Source organism: Hibiscus syriacus, unplaced genomic scaffold, assembly GCF_006381635.1.
Source record: "Hibiscus syriacus cultivar Baekdansim isolate YM2019G1 unplaced genomic scaffold, ASM638163v2 tig00014444_pilon, whole genome shotgun sequence".
In the NCBI taxonomy this organism is placed as follows: Eukaryota; Viridiplantae; Streptophyta; class Magnoliopsida; order Malvales; family Malvaceae; genus Hibiscus; species Hibiscus syriacus.
The window spans coordinates 1,398,422-1,420,446 of NW_024062326.1; the positions used below are offsets into that span (position 1 = coordinate 1,398,422).

General features: G+C 31.6%; 1 protein-coding gene and 1 long non-coding RNA gene across 2 annotated transcripts; one reads left to right on the top strand and one right to left on the bottom strand.

Annotated features, from left to right (window-relative positions):
• Positions 1-209: 209 nt before the first annotated feature.
• Positions 210-2,699, bottom strand: LOC120207308 (protein ESKIMO 1-like). The gene is made up of 5 exons (XM_039206797.1): positions 2,032-2,699; positions 1,770-1,941; positions 1,326-1,525; positions 1,084-1,242; positions 210-882 (listed from the first exon to the last, which is right to left on the bottom strand). The coding sequence occupies exons 1-5, from the start codon at positions 2,619-2,621 to the stop codon at positions 534-536; spliced, it is 1,470 nt and encodes a 489-aa protein (XP_039062728.1). The 5' UTR covers positions 2,622-2,699; the 3' UTR covers positions 210-533.
• A 6,603-nt stretch (positions 2,700-9,302) lies between these two features.
• LOC120207286 lies at positions 9,303-10,197 on the top strand. Its single transcript, XR_005524179.1, has 3 exons — positions 9,303-9,444; positions 9,633-9,742; positions 10,177-10,197. It is a non-coding gene; the product is annotated as an uncharacterized LOC120207286 (long non-coding RNA).
• The last annotated feature ends 11,828 nt before the right edge of the window (positions 10,198-22,025 follow it).

A 22,025-nucleotide genomic window follows, 5' to 3' on the forward strand; every position in this document is an offset into this window, starting at 1 on the left:
ATTTGAATACAATTTAAATTTTCACAATAATGTTGACTCATGTTAAATTAAAATTTTAAGTCTAATAATTATACTTTTAACTTAATAAAATTGTAAACTATAAACATTCAATGATAAAAGGAAATATTATTCTTTCTAAAAATTTGATTCTAACAGTTATAAAATATATAATTAGATCAGCATAAAAGAATTTTGGACCTTACAAATTGTGTTTGCATAGAACTTTATTTAATTGTTTCCTTGAAGTTTACACCACATGAATAATACAAATTTCGTTCGTTGGCAATTAGGCCATATGTTTGCTGAGTAAGTAAATGAAAAACTTGGCATTCTTGGGCTCCCACCTCAGGCCCCCATTAAAATCATCAACTATGGCAAAACCCCCTAAAAAAAGTATTTTTGATGTTCTCGTCCCCTATAAAATCGAATGTTGAAGACAAAGTTTACTAGAAAATCAAATGACCGAGTTACCGGAGCCCACCCCCCAGATGAAAGCCGAAAAGAGATGAAAATTGTGAATTCTCGGTTATTTGTCACGATCGAGCAATAATACGTGTATAAATGAATTCATTCCACGTGTCGGGTAACCCTGGAAGGCACCAATGGATACAATCAGCATATGTAGCCGGGTCAGCTTGTTGTTCCGGAGTTAACATTTTGCCTTGGCGAATAGTATGGACTGAAGTATGTGCATCTTTTCTGTACTCTGAAAGTTTCGTGATGTTAATCAAATGGACCGGAACTTTCATGTTCTCGATGATGTCGCTTGCAACCACGAACAGCCTACGATCAGTGCCCACATATAAGAACATGGACTGGTTCAGAACTGGTGTTTTCTCTAATGCACATTTGATGCCGCCAGGGTTGTTCCAGTCCGTGCTACTGCAATACATATATATGTATGTTTCAATGAAAAAGAAGCATTTATCCTCGATGAGAAACAGTTTGGTCTATTTATTATTAGTGATAGGTCATAGGCCCAGTGCCAACCACTTGGACTATAGTAAAAGTGATTCTTTATTCCAACAACTAGGAATACTTGTAGAAATAGAAACTTAGAGAAAAAGCAAGTGAATTTATTACTTAATATGGAGAGGAGACATGCTGCTGAAGAAAACCATGGTTCGGTTTGGATCTATATTTTTATCAACCCATTGAGACCATGTAGTTAATACTCTATTATATGCTGTTGGCCTGTCGATCTCATCATATTCCGTATCGCCTCGATCGAACGATCCTCGTCTGTTACATTAAGTGCTGGATCAGTTTCCAAAAAGATTATGATGCAATCAAATACAATAGTTTTTTGTGTTAGATTTACATACAAGACTTTCATGTTGAAAGTGTTCATCCACCAAATATACGTGTTGAAGACCAAATAATCAACTTCTTTCCAGTTCTTGCCGTGTTCTTCGATGGATTCGGGCATTATTATGCGATTCAAGATGCTATGCATGTCTGGGTCGTCTGAATTTGATCGCACCAGGAATGGTGCCCAATAAAACTCCACTGTCGCATTGAAATCCTTGGAACAAGCAGACAATAATTATTTCGTAAGTTTTTCTCTACGATATTGAATTACAGTTTATATATATTAATCACACCATGTGGCATGCTGTCATTGTTTCGTAAGTTTTTATCTCCGACATTGATGTTACAGTCTATACGTACTGACATCGTGTGACGTACGGTCATTATTTCGTAAGACAGACGGAATACAAGAAGTAACATTTCATCAAATATTGGTTGGTAAAGTGAGATCAACTTACCTCCATTCTAAACACTGCAAGAGACCCAGATTTTTTCCAGGTCTTCCTTCCAGGGGGAGCAACTGATTGAACCAGGCAAATCATGGATTCCCATTGATTTCTGTTCAATGAATCTCCAACAAACATAAGCCTTTTGTTCCTCAGCTTCTCAACCAGTAACCTTGATTTGTACCTTATAACAGTTTAAATAAAAGGGAAAAAAAATGTAAGAATCGTATAGAAAATAAGGATCCAATTTAAGAACTCAAAAGGATGGTCTTACTTTGGTAAATTACAATCTCTAGGCTGCCATCTCCAGTTCTGATACAAAGAATCTTTCCTTCCATTTCTCATGCAAGTTACTTGCGCTGTAAGAAACTCGCATTCATCTTCTTTGTATAAAGGACGTGTTTTATTGTCGAAAACCCATTGTCCATCGAAGAGATCACAGCTTTCTGGAGGCAATTCGACATCTTCATCGTCTTCTTCAATCACTGGTAGCTCAATCTTTTCTACTACTACTTCTTGTTCTTCTTCATCTTCTTTATCTGTCAGAACGATGGATTTCTTCAAATCTTGATCAGATTCCTTTGCGATTGTTTCCTCATCTGCTGTGTTCAATGAACCCACATTTTCTTTCTCCTTCTTCATTGATTCGTTAACTAGGTTTTCTTGCTTAGACCGTACCTCAAGGATTTCATTTTCACTAGCTTTAGGCCTTGAAAATGGGAACTCGGCTATGGATTTCACGTCCTCATTGTACATAAAAACACCGAACAAAAACACAGAGAAAACGACAACGAATATGGGGAGATTATTGTTTTTGCGGTGCTTCATGGTTTCAGTGAAGATCTTACGACGAGTTGGCTGCATGACGAAGAATATTTGGTTAGAACAGAGAAAGAGAAAGGGATGGGAAAATAGAGTAGAAAGTAAATTGAGCAAATCATCTGTTTGGGGAGAGAAAATATAAGGAATGGGTTTATTGTGTTTGTTTAATTAAAGTTTGGTGAGAAGGGTTTTCTTGTAGAAGCAGTTTTAAGATTTCTGTAGAGGGATAGTTGTCTTTCTCAATTCTATTTTACTTTTATATAAACAAATATCAATATTATACCATGACATAATTATAAGAATTAAGGGTCGTTTGTTTAACTGAAAACGTTTTTCGAGAAATGTTTTTCATAAAATGAATTATATTTTTTAAAAAATATTTTTTAGAAAACGTTTTACGATGTTTGGAAGATGTTGTTTAAATCATTTTTCCACTAGTTGATGAATTTTTTAAAAATTATTTATTACAAATATTAAATACAATAAATAAATATTATTTATCATAAAACTTAATATTATTGTTTTTAAAATATCAAAATAATTTATTTATTATTAAAATATTATTTTTATAATTTTATTATTAAACATATTAATATTGGTATATTTTATTGAAATAAAATTATTATAAATTATATTAATTATTTATTAAAGTAATAGTGTTATAATATATTATATTTTAAAAATATTATATCTTATATTATTGTAATATAATTGATTATTTTGTTATAATATTAAAAATATTATATTATATTATTAGAAATATTATAATAATTAATATTTTGATTAAAATGATATTAAAATATTTTATTAATATTAAATTCATAAAATAAAATTATTTTGAGTATTTATTCTTTGAAGTGAAAAGTTCGGAAAATGACTTACGGAAAATCAGACCGTAAGTTATTTTTCAGAAAACACAAAGGAAATTTTGTGTGTATATATATATATATATATATATATGATTAAATAAAAATACTTTTTTGAAAATTAATTACAAGAAAAAGTGATTATTTTAATTAAAATCAGTCCCGCATAAGAGTAAAAGTGGAGTGATTTCAAAGCTTGGTGAAGATGGTCTTAATCTACCTAAGATTGAGACTTTAATTTGGTGGGTAATAGTATACCCCATCTCGGTTAGATTCTGATATGGAACCTTCATCTCATATACCATATTTCATCATAGATTTCCTTAAAAATTCAATTCAGAAACCCTTTGCGCAATATGCAAGATCATCATGCATGTGGATTGTTCATATATATAATTATTAGATACAAATATATTTGTTTTTCAATAAATATATTAAAAAACTTGAAAATTATATTTGGAATCGAGTTTGTTATTTGACACTCTTATAAATTAATAAAATTTTGTTTGATTAAGTTTATTATTTGACAGGGACAAATACACAAATTTATGTTAAGTGTGTAAAGTAAATGAGTTATATTATAAATTTAGAGGATGTGGAGTTATAAAATTTTAGGAGTAAAAAATTACATAATTAATAGAAAATAAAAAGATAAAAAAATAATTTTTTTTTTAAAAAAAATACGACCGCATCCGAACATCCCTCTGTAACACCTCTTCGGTCCACCTTGTTATTGGGTCAATTACCCTAAATAAATTAAAATTTTCATAATGTTATGTTAGTCTGTTTTTAATTTGGACAACACATAAAGCAATGAAATGAATCCCAAACAATAGTTTGATTTGTTAATAAACAAATGACAATTGTTTGGTGTATTGTCAAAAAATATATTTTGATTCCATAATCATCTAATTTTTGTTGTATTTTTTGTTTAAAAATAAAAATTAAATGTGGAATTATAATGTTAAAAAGTTCACCGAATCATCCTTTCAAATGTCAATGTTTTAGCCCGTGAAATGTTAACAAAACTCTCTAAATCGTCATTATTATTTATTAACTTCCACAAACCAAGAAAATATTGTACATATATTTACACATCCTTTTCATTAAAATATTAATAAACGATAAAACGTAGTGAAGTCTACTTTTTCCGCTCCAACTATAAGGAATGAGCAGTTGATGCATTCTCAAGGCTTATGACATTGATGATGTTCTTTCCTTATCCCCCCCCCCTCTTTTCCAGCAATTAAAATATTTATATAAAACATGTTAAATCCTATAAATATGCGTACAATTGTTTAATAAATATAATGTATCTAAATGTATCTTATAAAATCCTACAAAATGTCTGTTTAAGGAGTAAAAAATCATATGTGCTGGGCATGTGAAGTTTCTAACATCACATACTTCTTAGCGGTAGTTTGAAGGGTGAGCTATCACTTTTATTCGAAGCAAGCCAACTATACCGACTACTCACTATTATATACAATACTTGCAAATAAAGACAACCGGTTTTTGCACCATCTTCACGTCTTCTTTGTACGTAAGGGCATACACAAATATACTTATGTAATGCCCTGAATTTCGGGTTAGTAGTTTTAGTCAACCCGAGACCCGTTAGTAGAGCCCATTAGATTTTCCAAGCCAATTTTAGATCATTTCTTAAGAGTATTGGGCTTAGGTTGGCCCAATAGTTATAGGAAAATAGTGTTTTTAAAAGAAAGTAAATAGGAGAAGGACCTAAAGTGTAGTTTACCCTTTTTGTTAAAGCTGAAAACTCCCCCCCTCTTTTTATATAATTTCACGTAATCAAACTCCCCATAATATCTCACCCACTTTTCTTCTTCTTCCTTCCTCCTTCCATTAGTTTCCATTTCTTCTTCCTTTCAAGAGCCAAGTTTCAAGTATTCTAAGCTTAGTTTGTTGTAGCCAAGGTAAGAATGTTTTCCTCCATCCTTCAAGCTTTGTTTTAAGCTCCATTGTGTAAGTTTTAGAATTTGTTTTCAAAAATGGGTTTTATGGAAGTTAAGGGGATCCATGAATCCAAGATTGGTTATAGTGTATTCAAGTTACCTAGAGCATCTTAAACTTTAATCCAAAAGCTTAATTAGTTTAGTAAACCCTTTTCTTGTCTTTGTTTAGTAAGGGAGGTGGCAGAAAACTCTAAAGCAAGAGGGAAAGAGAAGTTACCCCTTGGTTAACTTGATAGAGTTTCTAGCAAGCAAGAAGCAAGGTAACACACTACCAACTCTTCCATACTTCTAGTGATCATTAGAAATGAGTTCTAACTTGAGAGTAAGTTATGTAGCTTAGAGTTATATGTTAATGATAAATTACATGATTTATGTTATAAGCATGATATAAATCCTTATTTATGCTCCTTGTAATCATATAAGACTTTAAAGAATGTTTAGGGACCTCACTAGGGTCTTTGGGATTGAAATATAGTATTTTTGTCTGTGTTTTATGACTTCTACGGGTAGAGTATCGATACTATGGGGATAGTATCGATACTTGTTCTTCATTTTGGGAAAATTCATGAGTTTCTGGGAAAGAATATTGATACTCTTTCAAGAGTATCGAAACTTTGGGTCATAGTTTCAAAACTCTCATAAAGTTCCGAAACTGGGTAGAACATAATGTTTAAAACCATCGGTACTTATATAAAGTATCGAAACTTTTGCAAGAATATCGATACTCTTGGGCTAGTATCGATACTTTCAGTCTATTTTGGGCAAAAATGCCAGTTTTTAAGGGAATTAGACTCAATGTATCCCAACACTTTAGTATTTCCTCACATAAGACTTCAAGTGAGAACATTAATGATGCTCAATTCAAATGTAGAAAAAAGAATAATGTAGGGTGAAATAAGACTAGCCTTGTTTGAATACTTGGGAAAACAACCAGGACACTCGAGTTCCTTTAGAAAAGATAACATAGTCAAACGTATAGATTCAATTAGGATATCCTTAGAGAGTGCGTAAGGCACTTTAAGCTGACTAGTTTGGGCGTAAGGTCCGACACTCAAGGAGTGGGCTAGTCTAGAGTGTAGTGTCCAATGAAGAGATTCTAGGGGCTATATTCTCGGTAGATTAGAGGGGTGTGTGAGCTCTGAGATGCAAAACCCTCACCCGCACCATGATATCTACCATAGAATAGAGAGTGAGTATACGAGTATACTCACTAAAGCAGAACAGAACAGACCAGTAGACCAGATAACACTAGACTTGATAGCTTGAGCATTTCAGCGATAAACTTTTAGTATATTTTAGTTGTTAGTGTGTCACTAAGATAGTTAGCTCATCCTTCAGATTATTTTCTGTGGGTAGGTCAGTACATTGAGAGTTCGAGGAGCAGTAGATAGATTAAGGTCTAGATCCATTGCATATTCAGAGTACGTCTCAGCAGTTTTTGAAGGGCAAGTTTATTTTATAAACCCTGTTGTATCAGTTGAGTTGTAAATTTTGTTAAGAGTCAGTTTATAATATTTTGATTGTAAATATTTATTTTAGGAGCTCCCAGTATAAAGTTTTAAATTATATTATTTCATGGATGTTTTATTTGTGGAAATGATCGTTTTATAGTACAAGAAAAGAGTAACGTGTTGGTAAGCCACTATGGTGGTTGCGTGTGGCATCCTACATCGGTCGACTATGTGTCGTACTGGTCTAGGTTGTTACAACTTAAGTATCAAATTTTATATTTTTCATAAATTTTATATGATTAAAGTCATCTTAGGATGTTATAACACCCAAAACAATTTAAGATAAACCAAACGTTTAGTATCTAAACTATCATTTTTGTTTTGTTTTGGTATTTAAATTTTATTTTTTTTCTAAATCATACCTAATGTGTTGTTTAGGTTTAATTTGATACCTACCATTAAAAAATTAACACTACTACTGATATGGTATTTTTTTTATTTTTTCAATGATGATGTGCCAATAGCTTATGGTGACAGGTTAACATCACCGTTAAGTTTTCAATGGCAGGGTACCAAAATAAAATCTAAAATAAATGTTAGGTATGGTTTAAAAACATAAAGTTTAGATACCACTATATAATAAAAATAAATAATTTAGATACTAAATGTTTAATTTATTCAACAATTTATTTATACTCCTATGTATCACACTAGAAGAAAATATACCTTTAATGGCACACGAACGATGACACACACTAATTTATGACTTGCAAAAATGTGTGTCATAAAAAAATATCATGTTTTTTAAAATCTGAACGGTTTATGACTTACAACAATGTGTGTCATATTTAATAGTCATAATCCAAAAAATTTGCAAAAACACGGAGTACACTTTTAATTGTGTGTCATTTGTAAAAGTCGTCTTTTAATTCCCCCCCCCATTATTTTCATCCTTTCCCGCTTCTTCCCCCCTCAATAACCAGTTCACGCCGCATGCTTCCCCCCATTTTCTCTTTTTCCCTTTTTCTCTTTGTATCAGTCCACTGGTTTCGCCATTCACCACAACGCAGGCGAAGGGAGTCAAAATTCAAGGGTTTCCATAGGTATTATTTGTTCTCTATTCCACCATTCAATTTGGGTTTATTCCAGTTTCGATTGGGTTTTTTAGATTTTATGAATGGGTTTTTAGAATTATTACAGAGTACACCTGAGTTTCAGGAAAGATATGGGTTGTTTTTTTTATCTGTTTGATACCTTCGACTATTGTCTCATTTTAATTTTTGTTTTTGGGTGCTTTTTAACTTTTTCGATATTTACCCCTCCTTTTACAATATCCAAGGTATTTGAACATTGTATGAATTGCTTCCAAACTAACTTCCAATGCTAAATACTAGAACCACTAAGATCTGAACTTGCAAATCCTATAAATGCATCTATTTTCATGTGAATTTCTTCGAATGCAATTCACCCTTGTTCATTGTTGAAATTGTTCTGTCTCTAATATGTTTGATTGTTTATAATGCTATGTTTAAAACTATTAATAAAATGGAAATAACATATTATTAAAGCAGGAGTGTAAACTTGTTCTTTGGTGGACTAGTGTTGAAATTTGCACTTCTTGATGGAAGAATAAGGTGCATAGAAAAAGGGATTCACATTCTTGTTTATCATGCTGGTCAGTTATCGTTAATAAGAAAGATTGGCAGCATAGTTCACATTGTAGTCTTTAGTTTCAATGGCTATGCTTCTATTTTCTAAAATGTGTAGGTTTAAAATGATGAATTTGCACCAAGTTCTAAAAATTCATCCTTTTTTTCTAGTTTAATTATGAGTAATCGTATATTTTTCTATTTATAATTGGGACTGATTATTGAAAATTTAACGAGCATATGAGAGGGTTTACATGAAAACATATTGTGTATATTGTGACTGAAAGTGAAACTAAACTATCTTAAACCAAGTCATGCTTTTCAGCTTAAAGAATATATGTCTTAACATGCCGGGCTCTTACCCATTATATAGGTTGTTTACTGTTGCTTAAACAGTTAGCGCAAACTACTACTTTTGTGTTTTTCAATTATTTACAAGGTTAGATTTCTCTATTACTTTCAAATATGTAGCGAATTTTGTCTGATGTTGCTTGTTAAGATAAATTTTGTTTCACATGACCAGCTGAAACTTTAATATACATAATATATTACTACATGAATAGATCTCAGAATGGTCACCTTACTCTTAGGGAGTTGAAACGTGGAAACTTGATTGACGCGATGCTACATGCTGATGAGGAAGAGGACATTAATAAATTTTTGAGGTAGGGACTTGGCTTGGAATAAATAATTGCTTTTGGATGCATGCTTAATACATTTTGTCTGATACTGATTATTTTCGCTTTGCAATCTCTCTTCTTCTATACTATATATACATGTACTTTTCATATGAGCACTTTTACGTGATATACTGCAAGTTTTGGGAGCTGGATACAGATCATGATTTCTTGATTGACAAGGAGAACCTTATCAGATATTGTAACCATGCGCTTACCTACCGGATTGTTGATAGGATATTTTCTTAGGTTTGTCTGTGTCATATGCCATTTTTGTTCCTTGGTCCAAACAACATTCTATATGCAGAAGAACATTTTCATTTAATTGAACTGTCCATTCCACTTTCCTTTTCTATCACTTATTTTGTGTCATTGATTGACTTAATTTTATTCACAAGTTTGGAACTTTCACTCATGTTATGCTTCCATACCATTAGGTTCCAAGAAAGTTTACCAGTAAGGTCGAAGGGAAGATGGGGTATTAATATTTTGTTTACTTCATCCTTGCAGAGGAGGACAAGTCATCCGAGCCTAGTCTTGAGTACTGGTATGTTTGTGCTCTTTCTCTGTAGAATCAAGGGTATCATGTTTGATTTTGTTCATGAATTATTAATTTTGAAGTTTATCTTCTTAGTGATTAAAGTAAATATACCCTCTACTTATTGTATAAATTCACTTGTTTGAAAAGTCCCCCAAAATATTTGAAATGACATTGTTTTGCACTCATAAAAAATTTTGAAAATATTTTCAGAAGCTACCATTTGGGAAATTAATCTTGCTCAAAGAAAAATTTAACTAATGTAAATGATTCATAAGAATTTTTATAAATATTCCATAACTTGCTGCTGCTACTGTATGAGGGTGAGAAAAAGCAATGTGTTTTGAAAGGGTGGAGCTTCTGGATGATCACAATGAGATTGGAGTTCCAACAATTTACAATTTTTGGCTAGTTTTTCCAATATGGTTTTTTTCCTTTTCTAGGTTCAAGTGTATAGATTTGGATGGAAATATTGGGATTCTAACACGTAACGAAATGCAATTATTTTATGAGGAGCAGTTGCATCGAATGGAATGCATGGGACATGAGCCCGTTATACAATGAATTGCTTTTACCATATCTTGGTTTGGGATTTTAGGTCCTGAGTATTCACTGAATGCTCCTTCCTATACACTGCAAATGAAGATAGAATGTTTTACATGTTTAGCTATGTCACATTTGCAGGATGAGAGCTATGTCACATTGCGTGATCTGAAAGGCTCTAAACTTACTGGAAGTGTTTTCAACATCCTTTTTAATCTTAACAAATTGTAGCTTTCATTTTGACTAATTGTTTATTGTAAACTATTTGTAGTGTCCCCGTCATTCGGGAGGTACCGAGTATGGATATTATATTTGTAAGTTCATGAAAGAGATAGTCAATAATGGACTTGAAGTGCTGGTCAATAAGAATGTATGCAAACTTTTCTGATACACATATGTCATATCATACATACACATTAGTCATACAACTATCATATGGACTTGAAGTAGGATGCTATTCTAAACAAATTAATTCAAGTACTTGTTAGCAAGACTGAAAACTGTGAATTAGTGTCGTGATAATGTATATAATTTATATGGGAAGTTTTACTAATTAAATGTGTAAAATTTATTTTTACATATGCTTCAAAGAATGCATATGTAAAATTAGTCATTTTAGTACTCTTTGATAGTTATATGCTTCACTTTAAATAAGTATAAAATATATACTTATTTCATATTTTTACTTAGGTTGGTAATGGGAATGAAGAATACACGGATGATGACATTGATGATATTCCAAAGAATGGGTATCTTATGTGGCAAATTTTATTATGTCGTGATATTTTGTATCGACATATGATTACAATATTTTTGATAACTTAATATGAATATATTGTATGCAAATAGATTGCGTATATATAATATGATATATATATTTAGTATTATGAGGCATTAAATGTGATTTAGTTTGATTATTTGTCAATCTACAATATATATATATATATATAATTTACGACATACAATCACGACACATGAATGTGTGTCATCTTTTCTAATGACGTGTGCTTCAATGACACGCAATGTAAGTCATACACGCGTGTCATAAATTTATGACACACAAATGTGTGTTATCTTCATTTATGACGGGGGCTTCAATGACGCTCAATGCGCGTCATAAATGTGTGCCATAAATGCGTTTCATAAATGCGCGTCATAGATTTATGACACAAAATTACGTGTCATCTGAGATTTGTGTCGGTGGCTTCAATGACGCGCATTTGTGTGTCATCTGCACCCATAGATGATGTGCAATGAGCATCATTAAAGGGGTTTTTCCTAGTAGTGTCAGTTTGAAAAATCTAATAAAGTAAAGTTTATAAGCAAGACTCTTTTCCTGTAACTGTCATTTAGTCATAACATCTTGAAATATCTGAAAAGGGAAAACACAAAAAATGAGGTGAATAATAGAGTTTAGTACAATTAACCAATGTAAAATAATAAACATAGAAACAATTGAAAAAAAACAATTACAACTTTCCTGAAATAAAATTAAAAAGATAATATGATAGCTTGTAAGTCTCTAACTACCCAATCATTCGTTGAGCTTTTAATTAGGACAAGATTCCCTAGAACCCGTAGCTTTGAAACATCAATTGGTAAATAAAAGAACCAACAAAATGGATGTTATCGACTAATACATTGATTAACCACCATAATAGGTTAGGTGTTGTCAAATAGATTATGGTCGAACTAGAAAGTGGACATTATCTATCACATAATGATTAAACCAATGGAATTATCAATTTAATCACGATTGAACCATCAAATACTTCCTCCTTCATATCCTAACCCATGCAACAAAATATATATGGCATGTTTTTACAGAAGGTAAATGATATGATCACCAATGACAAGGGCTCAAAGAAAATTCCTAATGGACCTATTACACGTGCTAGGGAAAGAAAATTCCAAGCAACCATGGAAAACTTGTTTTGTCAAGATTGGGATGTGAGAAAGGAAACACCAAGTTTTATGGAGTACTACCATCTTTTACTTATGCATGAATTTGTATAAGTATTAATAGTTTGCATCATTAAATTTGCATGAATAAATAAACATGCTGCTTAGTTCAAAACATGTACTTCATTTAGCACATATTTCAGTAAAGCATGTAGTTTCTTTAAGCATGCATGTAGTTCATTATGGTATTAGTTCCTTTAAGAAAGCTACTTCATTTAAGTATGCTTTTTTATTCAATAAAGCTAGTTCACTAATTAAACTAGTTCATTAGTTAAGCTAGCTCCTTTAATGTTTGCCTGACATGTCTATTTTTATTTTATTCTCAAGGTTGAATGTGTTCTAACTTTGTGTCTAGGTGCATGAATGTTTTTAGACGAGTTTGAACAAAAGAGAGACTTTTGATATGCTACAAAGGAGACAAGAATTTAAGTCTTTCATTTAAGTATTTCTTTATCATCTTTTTGAAGGCTTTTCGAATTCTGTAAGGACACATGTAATGAAGGCCTTCTTAATTCATACCATTTTGACATTCATGAAGGATAAATGGAATGAAAATGAGCATGGAATTCCAAGAAACACTCTCCCTTGGACGCATAAGATGTCTACATACATTCAACATGTCCACATTTATCCTCCACATTTTTCATAAGAAAACAAACAATGAAAGTTCAAGAGTCTTTATTCCTTTGGATGAAAATGAGTCTTCATTCAACCTAGAAAATGTCGAAATTCATCCTAGGCTCTCTAAAATATTCGGCTACTAAGGGAAAAGAGAATAGACAATGCATTGAGTATTCATCACTATTAAGATGAAGCATTCATCTCCTTTATGTGGCTCTTCATATTTAGCCTATGAACACTATAACTAAGTATCTTTTCTTTCATTGTAAACACACAACTTTGATAGATAAAACCTCTTTATGAGTTACTTTCTTTATAGTTCTTTTGAGAACTTTATCAGCTTTAAGTTTGATCTTGTGGCATTCATCCATTCCATTGTTTTATAGTGTTGGTTCCTAGCTTCTTATAGCTAGTGGGCCATGTTCTATCCCCTACCACTTCAATCCATTCTATTATATTGTTGGTTCCTAGTTCTACATAATTAGTGGGTCATAATTCATTTTTGTCCATACTACACATCATACGCCAAATAACCCATTACCTTTATCAATCTTCCATTTCATATAAACTACATCTTCTATCTCTTTTCCATATTCACCAGACAAACAACAACATTCCTTCCAACCTTCCATTATCACTATTAACATATCATTTATTTCTTTTTATTATTGTAAGTTCATTTCAGAGTTCAAGTATTGCAAAGTCCATCATTTACTAGAATCACGATCGGGTAAACATCTCATATGACTCGTTAACATCATAACCATATTCATATCATTTGGTATCAGTGCTACGAAAATTCAATAAGTTTCAATTTTTCTCTCCCAAAATAGAAAAAGAAAAAAATCAAAATCAAAAGTTTTAAAGAGAGATTGTAACAACCATATCACGTATACCTTTCCGTACACGAGATATAGAGGTTAAATCACTTTATAAAACTTTTTGTCATTTAAAAAACTGTAAAAAATTGTTCCAATTTGATCAACTACAAAGTATGATTTTAATTATACTAAAACTATCACTTAAGTACATTATAAAATGTGTACTATAGTTTAATTACATGTCAACTAAGTTCTCATAATGAATAAAATTGTCATAATATTATTGATGAGTCAACCTTTAATTGATGAAAGTTGCTGCTACTACTATACTCCTTACACAATTAATCTTTGTCTTTACCTACACGTGAAATAAACACACGTTATGTATTTACTTAGTGAGACATAATACTGCAAAGATATTATAATTATACTACAATATCTTATAAATACTGAATAAAGACTTTAATTTCATCATTCATAAGGACCAATTAAGCCCTTCTAAATTAAACCATAATTCTTTCATACCATCATGAAAATTATTCTTAGTATGTCCATCATACTTATCCTTCTGTATGCTTTCCCCCATTTTTTCTTTTATTTGCTCTGTATACATTAAATGTGAAAGTACTATACATGTATTGCACCTATGTGCTAATTGACATGTATCTTTTATAATCATTATGGTGGCACTTTAAATACTATTAATACACCGTTTTGTAATTTCATTTAGGTATTCTTTTATACCCATTATGTTATGTTTATGTTTTCCTTTATAACATCCCTTCATACGAGTTATGCATTATTGTACATTATATATATATATCATCCCTTCATATCCCTTATATATCATTCATATCACATTACATTATAATTCATTTATTCTTTTACCCAAATGTATTTAACTTTTCACTTAACTTGCATGTTTGACACTTTTCTGTCAAATGCACAACTAGTCCATTATTCTTTTACTCAACAGTGTTTAACCTTTCATCTTTTACTTGACAGTATTTAATCGTTCATCTAACTGGCTTAATTGACACCTTTCTATCAATTGCACAGTTAAGCCATTATTCTTTTATTTTAGAGCAGTCTCTACTATAATAATCATTCCTAGTATCAATTAACCCTTCCAATCATTATACATTCTATTATTTATACCCATAATGTCAGTGCAATAATACCAAAAATTTTCTATAATTTAGATGGATACTCATCCACTACAATTACAACAATTCACCTTATATATACATAAGTATTTCATTAATAACATTCATTCATGTTTATCATGCACCATTATGCATTTCCAATTATAACATTCTTTTAGGTTGATAATGCATCCATATATATTTCAACGTTGGCATCCTGTCATGACAATAATGCACCCATATGCATTATTCTTTTATGCTGATAATGCACCCATATGCATTTCAGCTATGTCATCCTTTCATGCAATAATGTACCCATATGTATTATTCTTTTATGCTGATAATGCACCTATATGCATTTCAGCTATGACATCCTTTCATGCCAATAATGCACCCATATGCATTATTCTTTTATACTGATAATGCACCCATATGCATTTTAGCTATGGCATCCTTTCATGCCAATAATGCACGCACATTTCCCATACGTCATTCATAAACATATTATGAATTCCGCATTTTACACACTCAGTTGCCAAAACGGTTATTCATCCACATAGGATAAATTCTGTGAAATACACACTTAGTGCCTATTTAGTAATGACCACATACATTTTTAAAATGGTCATACATATGTCATTAGTATATCATATAGTTATACAATTAAATGAACTCACCTGACTTTCCTCGTTAGGTATCCAAAACGTAAGCTTGATTACTCTGGTACTTTGCCTTTGCCCTTAGTTTTACTTGTCCCAGCTTCTTGGTTTCGATCTATTCCATATTCATTAAGTACATATATGATATCAATTGTTAGTATATTTCCTAACAATTATTCTTAAACATTAATTAAAAGTACTATTATTAACCTTTCTACAATAATATCAATATAACTTAAAATTTATGGTTCTTCAGTATCAATACCCCTACCAAGGCATCGATACTACTATACTATGCTATCGATACCCCTTCCGATATCGATACCAAAATTAGGTGCTGAAAAATTTTACTATACTATACTATGTTAGTATTGAATCGAGCATATTATTTATGTGCTGAAAAATTTTAGTATTTGATTTGAAGTAAGCATAATGGTGAAGGACCATTGAGAATTAAATGAAAAAGTTCTTGTGAATTCTAAAAAGAATTCATAAATAGTGATTTAAATGCAATTTTTTGTGAAAGTTGAAGGATTTATGATGGAATTAAATAGTTATTTTGAAAAGTTGGAAGTTATGATGGAATCGTGATTTAGTTTTATATTGATTTAGCGTGAACTATGTTTTATAGAATTTATTTTATGAAAATTAGATTATGTTAGTATAATGCTAACATATAGTTGAAAATTGTGCTATGTATGTGATGTCGTACATATTACGATATATCTCGTGATCACAACGACTCAAAAGCGAACGTCAAAACATTAAAATAAAATAATATCATATTAAATGTCCAATAGTGAGACAAATGTGAATATAATTTATATATTAAATTATTTTGATTGAGGAAGACTTGTAATAAATTAATCTTGAATTATTTATTTTAAAAAAAATTGAATTAGATTATGAAATATTTTCATAGTGGTTACAAAAATGATTTATTATTTGTTTTGGGTATATATACTTATTTTCGTAAGAGACTATTTCTATCTTTATTATTTATTATGCATTAGCACTTTTATTAGACGTTTTTACCTAAAAATCATCCTGACAGGAAATAATTACCTATCAGATACCGTTTTAGAAAATTTTACCGATCTAGTACATTTTACAGAAAGACGCGGATCATTATCCGCGCTTTATTTGAGCTGACGCCACGTAAGGATAAGATACGAATCATCATCCACACCTTTCTATAAATATGACACGCATTTGTCTACATGACACCATATCAGGATAAGATGTAGATGATAATCCTTATATTTCTACAAAAGGTACTAAATCGGTAAAATTTTTCGAAACGAAGCCTTATAAGTAATTATTTTCTGAGTTTATATTCAGGTAAAAATGCCCTTTTATTATCTATTTATTAGTATTATATTACGTATTACACTTGTACTATTATTTACAATCACCATGGAATTTTTATATATTATTATTATACTTTACTATATCTATAATTATTTCTTACCATTATTAGTGTTATATACTATTATTATTTTATTAGTAGTAGTATTATTTATTCGAACCATCTTTTATTCATATTATTTAGTAATTTTTCTTATTATTCCCTTTTCTGTACTCCATATCTGCGAGAGCCCAAATTACGAAAGCAGTATCACTGCGTACAACACACTCACCGACGTTTTCTTTACGTGCCCAACAAACCGAAAGCACATGCCAATGTTTCGACGAAGTCTTCATTTCCGGTGACCATTCCAGCTTTGAAGTTTGAAGAATCATTAACAACCAATGGAAAGAAAATCTCATTTTAAAATGGGATATTTAAAAAGGATAAAATCACTAATTTCGGGACTTCAAATCCTTTGAATCAAATGAAAAATCCCCAAATCTCTGGGATTAGATGCTCTGTCATACCGTATAAACCAAAAAAAAAAGTTAGAGAGAAGAAAAAATAGAGAAGATTGGAGGAGGCCAAACGAAAAAGTGTGAGTATAGGGGTGATTCGAATACAAAAATAGGGGAAGATGGGATATAAAAAATCTACAACCATTGTAGCTCAATCATCAAAATCTATAAAAAGAGTTTTTGTTTTTTTAGAAAAAACCTTCCCTTTTGTTTTGTTTATCTTTACATATATCTTGTTAGTTTCGAAAAAAACTCGGTGGAGGCATCAACCTCCGACGAAACCTGCAAAATAGAATAAGAAGAGTTGGAAGAAGATAGCGTTAAAAATAAAAAAGGATGCTTTGTAGTTTCGACCGCCAGAGTCCACAGCAGTTGGAGGCCTGCATTTGTAGATCCGAATGGTTGAGATGGTAGAGGAGAGGTTAGTAAACGACATACCTGAAACTTATGACAATCCAACGGTGGAAAGCGACGGATCGGAGCAAGAGAAGTCAGATAGTTTTCGGCCTTTTTTGTTGTAAACGGAACATCTTTTGAAAAAAAGACACCGGATTTGGACTCGGTTGACCGAGACGTGTCACCCGGTGTGATTTGGAGCCCATCGGCGATCGACGACGATGGTGACCGGTCGGCCGGCGGTTATGGCCGATAAGAATAAAAAGCCAGCCGTGAATAAGAGAGAGAACCAAGGAAGTCTGTTTTAATTGAAATTACAAATGAATTAAAAAGATCTGTTTTTACATGAATTTGGATTTTGGAGTAAACTCTTTCTATGGTCCTCCAACTATTTTGAATAAATTATGATTATGGTCCTCTAGCTTTGATGCATCATTCTGTTTAACTCATTTCTTTTAATTGTACCATATTTCTGACGTTTAAGTTTGAATTTAAATAATTTAATCCCTGATTCACTTTTGTTTAACTCGTAGGTTGCGTTTATTTTTAGTTTGATCTTACTTGATTTTATTATTACCCCTATTTTATTTTTTACTAATAATTTTTCTTTTCTTTTCAGGTTTCTTCGACAATTTTTTTATCTCATTTTAATTTTATTATTCGTTTGATATATATATATATATGACACTATTTCTAATTTTTTCCTTCATTCTTTCATTATTTATTAGGATATTATTTTTTAGTATTTTTTTATTTTTATATACTAATATGTTTGATCTTTTAATCTATAGGGGTTTGCCAGGTTTATTCTAATCAAGACCATTAGCCTTGTGTTTCCTTTTAATCTTAGTTTATTTTGAACTTAATTTATCTATTTGGGTTTCATTTACTATTTCACCCTTAATATTCGTTTGTTTCCACTTTAGTCCATTACTTCACTTTTTTAATTTATTCGCGTTATTTCCATATTGTCGTCACTAACATTTGTTTCTTTCTTTCTTTAGGTAATTCACGGTGGGTAAGTTTTTCCATGTATTTATTTCATATCAGATTACCTTTGCAACATTATACAAGTTTTGTTTCTTATTAAAGTATGATTAAAATTTATTTTTGTTCTAATGGATCACTAATTAAATTGGAATTGGAATTTGTCTTAAGACAATGACATAACCAACAAGGTACCGCAAGGGTGTTGTGGGGTGTTAATCATTCCCCACACGTAATCGATTCCCGGACCCATTCCTCTGGTAATCAGACAAACCTTTGTTATTTTAACTTTGCTAAACTAATAGGTTATTTTTGGGCGATCCAGTCACATCCTAAAAAAGATTGGTGGCGTCTCCCTCCAACCATGACTTAATATCATTCGAAGCGGAATTTAAAGGATGATCCACCATCCCGACCCTTAATAATGTTTCGAAAGCTTGGTGACATTAGAGAGTTAGGCCATGGTCGGTTATTTGTTGTCTTTTAAATTTATTCTTATTTAATTTTGATCCCATTTTACATATAAATAGTTGTACTAATGTGTGCTTTCAGTTTTTTTCAGATTTTTCAAAAAAATTATCTCAAGATCTATACTGGAGCTCCAAAACCTTTTAAGTGGGGGTGAAAATGACGCATTCGTAGGAATATATTCCTCGCATGGACCTAGCAATTAGCCTTTAGGGTTCATATATTCTATGTCTTCGTATGAATTTATTCTTCGCATAGACATAGAGGAATGTATCGTCTCGAGTTTAACTCGGTCCGTATAAGCTTGTGATGGGTTTAGGATCGAGGGTCTGATATGCCTAAGGGGGCACCAGTGAGGAGAACTCGAGTCTCTTGTGTATAATCAAACCATGTTGATGTGGGAGATTAGAGCTTCCCCTAAACCTCATGCATAACCCTAGGATTATGTTACTTTATTTCCTGTCTTTTTATTTTACTATTCAAAGCATGCAAACTAGAAACTCATGCGGTTAGGTTATTGTATGTTGAAAAGCGTGAGGGATAGAAAATTATGATCAGGTAGGAACAAAAGCATGTGGGGTATATATCGTGCGGGATAAGAATTATTATGATGTTTGCCTTCTTTACTAATTCATCGTACTGACTTGTTTTCTTTTTTTTTCTTTTTTTTTCATTTCCTTTTTATTATAATGCACATCATTTCATAGAGGTGTTGATCCCCGAAGTGTTTGTCAACTCCGAATAGCTTACATTAATAGACAAAGAGGTTAATATGCAAAAGGTTAAAAATGCAGAGATACGAAAATGGTCTAAGAAAACTTGGGAAAGGGCAATATGTAAGATGGCTACGAGTTAATAGTTAGCTGGCTACACTACGATTAAGAAGAACGACAACCAGAAGCTGAGAAACATGTAGGGCAAGTGGAAGCATGAGAGGAAGCATAAACTTTCAATATCTTAGTTATGTATGTGTGGATGAGCCTCTAATCAGAACACTAGTACAATTTTGAAATCTACGGTACAGTTGAAGACATCCACTATCAAGAAAAAGACGACTTTGATGAACTATAAAAGGGTCTATATAGATCAAATCCATTCAAAACTTGACAAAGATTGTGGGAGTAGATCAAGTTAAACAAAAGATGATGGGATTAAAACATTCTCTCCAAATGCATAAGGAACAAGAAAACATTGAACGTGAAGAAAACGAGCAAAGTTCAGATAGTCCCATATGATAAAGATAGCAATGTTGCTTTTGATGGGAATGAGCTTAATAAAACGTGAAGGTAAGAGATGCAGTCATCCGATAGTTTCTGGATCAAGGTCACAAGATGGCTTATCACCTGAAAGACTTGGCAAGAGGAACTGGCGTAGCAAGACAAGGTACCCGACTAATAACCAATGGAGCCTAAAGACTTGTCAACTTGTTTAAACCCATCCTGAGTTTAAAAGATCTACTTCAAGTATGCCTCTAAAATATTTTTGGTCTCATTGTAATAACACTTTGATCCAAACGAAAGTTATTTATTATGAAAGACACTTTTTGATCAATACCTCGAAATCTTCATGCATTAATCATACATTTTGCATTTTAATTTCACTAACCTTTTAATTAACATTCATTATACATAAGTGACTAATTAATAACACTTTATCGTGAAAGGAGCATCCCCATAGCACTCGATCCAAAACAAAGAAAATGAAACAAAGATTGGGTAGTCAAAAGATGATATGCTAATATGATCCAATCGAAAGACTGCTCTAATCGAAAGACTGCTCTGGATTCCATCACGTGAGGTCAGCTTCTATGATCAGTCGAATAGTCAAAGAATTAGCTGGATTGAATTCTGCAAACATCCCTGGGGCAGGGATTTACGAAAGAGTAATGGCACAATTGACGCCAATGTTTGTAATTACTGCTAGAAATGCGTAAGGGCTCCCTGGGTTGTTATCTGGAATAGAAGATAATACAAAACAGATTGATAGACTTAGAATTTTTCCATTACCATTGGGATTCGTGCTTAACAACTAGACTGCTAAAGAATCACCTGCGGGTTTCAAATCTTTTTTTTAGAGTAATATGCAAACTTTCCCTATTTGCTCATATATAGGACAATAGATGATATTTTTTCAAGATGAATAAACCACTCTTATTTGTTTTCTATAAAAGATACATTCCAAATTTTTTATCTTACAAATATCTTATCTATTCATTAATTCTTTGTGTGTGTATATATATATATATATATTATTTGTTTCTACTTTTTATATGAGATAGTTTCCCTTTGTATGATATATGTAAATATATGTTTCCTACTTTAGGTTACCTAGATTTAAATGGTATAGATAACAATAGCTCCAAGTTATTGAAAATGGCAAAATGGAATGACGATAAGTCTTGAGATTTGAGGAAGAAAAGAGTGTGGATAAGATCGACACAACTCTTTCTGCTAAAGCATGACAAAGTCTGATCGAGTTGTTCCAGGAATACAAAGAGGCGTTTGCATGGACATATAAGGACATATTGAAGCTAGACACAGAGATGGTAGTCCATAAACTACCAATCAAGCTAGAATGCAAGTCAGTGCAGTAAAAACTTAGATGAATGATACACGAAGTACTTTGGTGGCCAACATCAAAATGGTGACTCTTAGACCGTACCTTCCGAATGACATTGACCAAGAAGACAATATGAGAAGAATAAGCTAAGACGATGGGACAAAAAGAAAAAAATAAAAAATAAAAAATAAAAAAATAAAAAAATAAATAAAGAAAAAAGAAAAAGAATTATCAAGCATTAATGGCTTTTTTTTAATAAAAG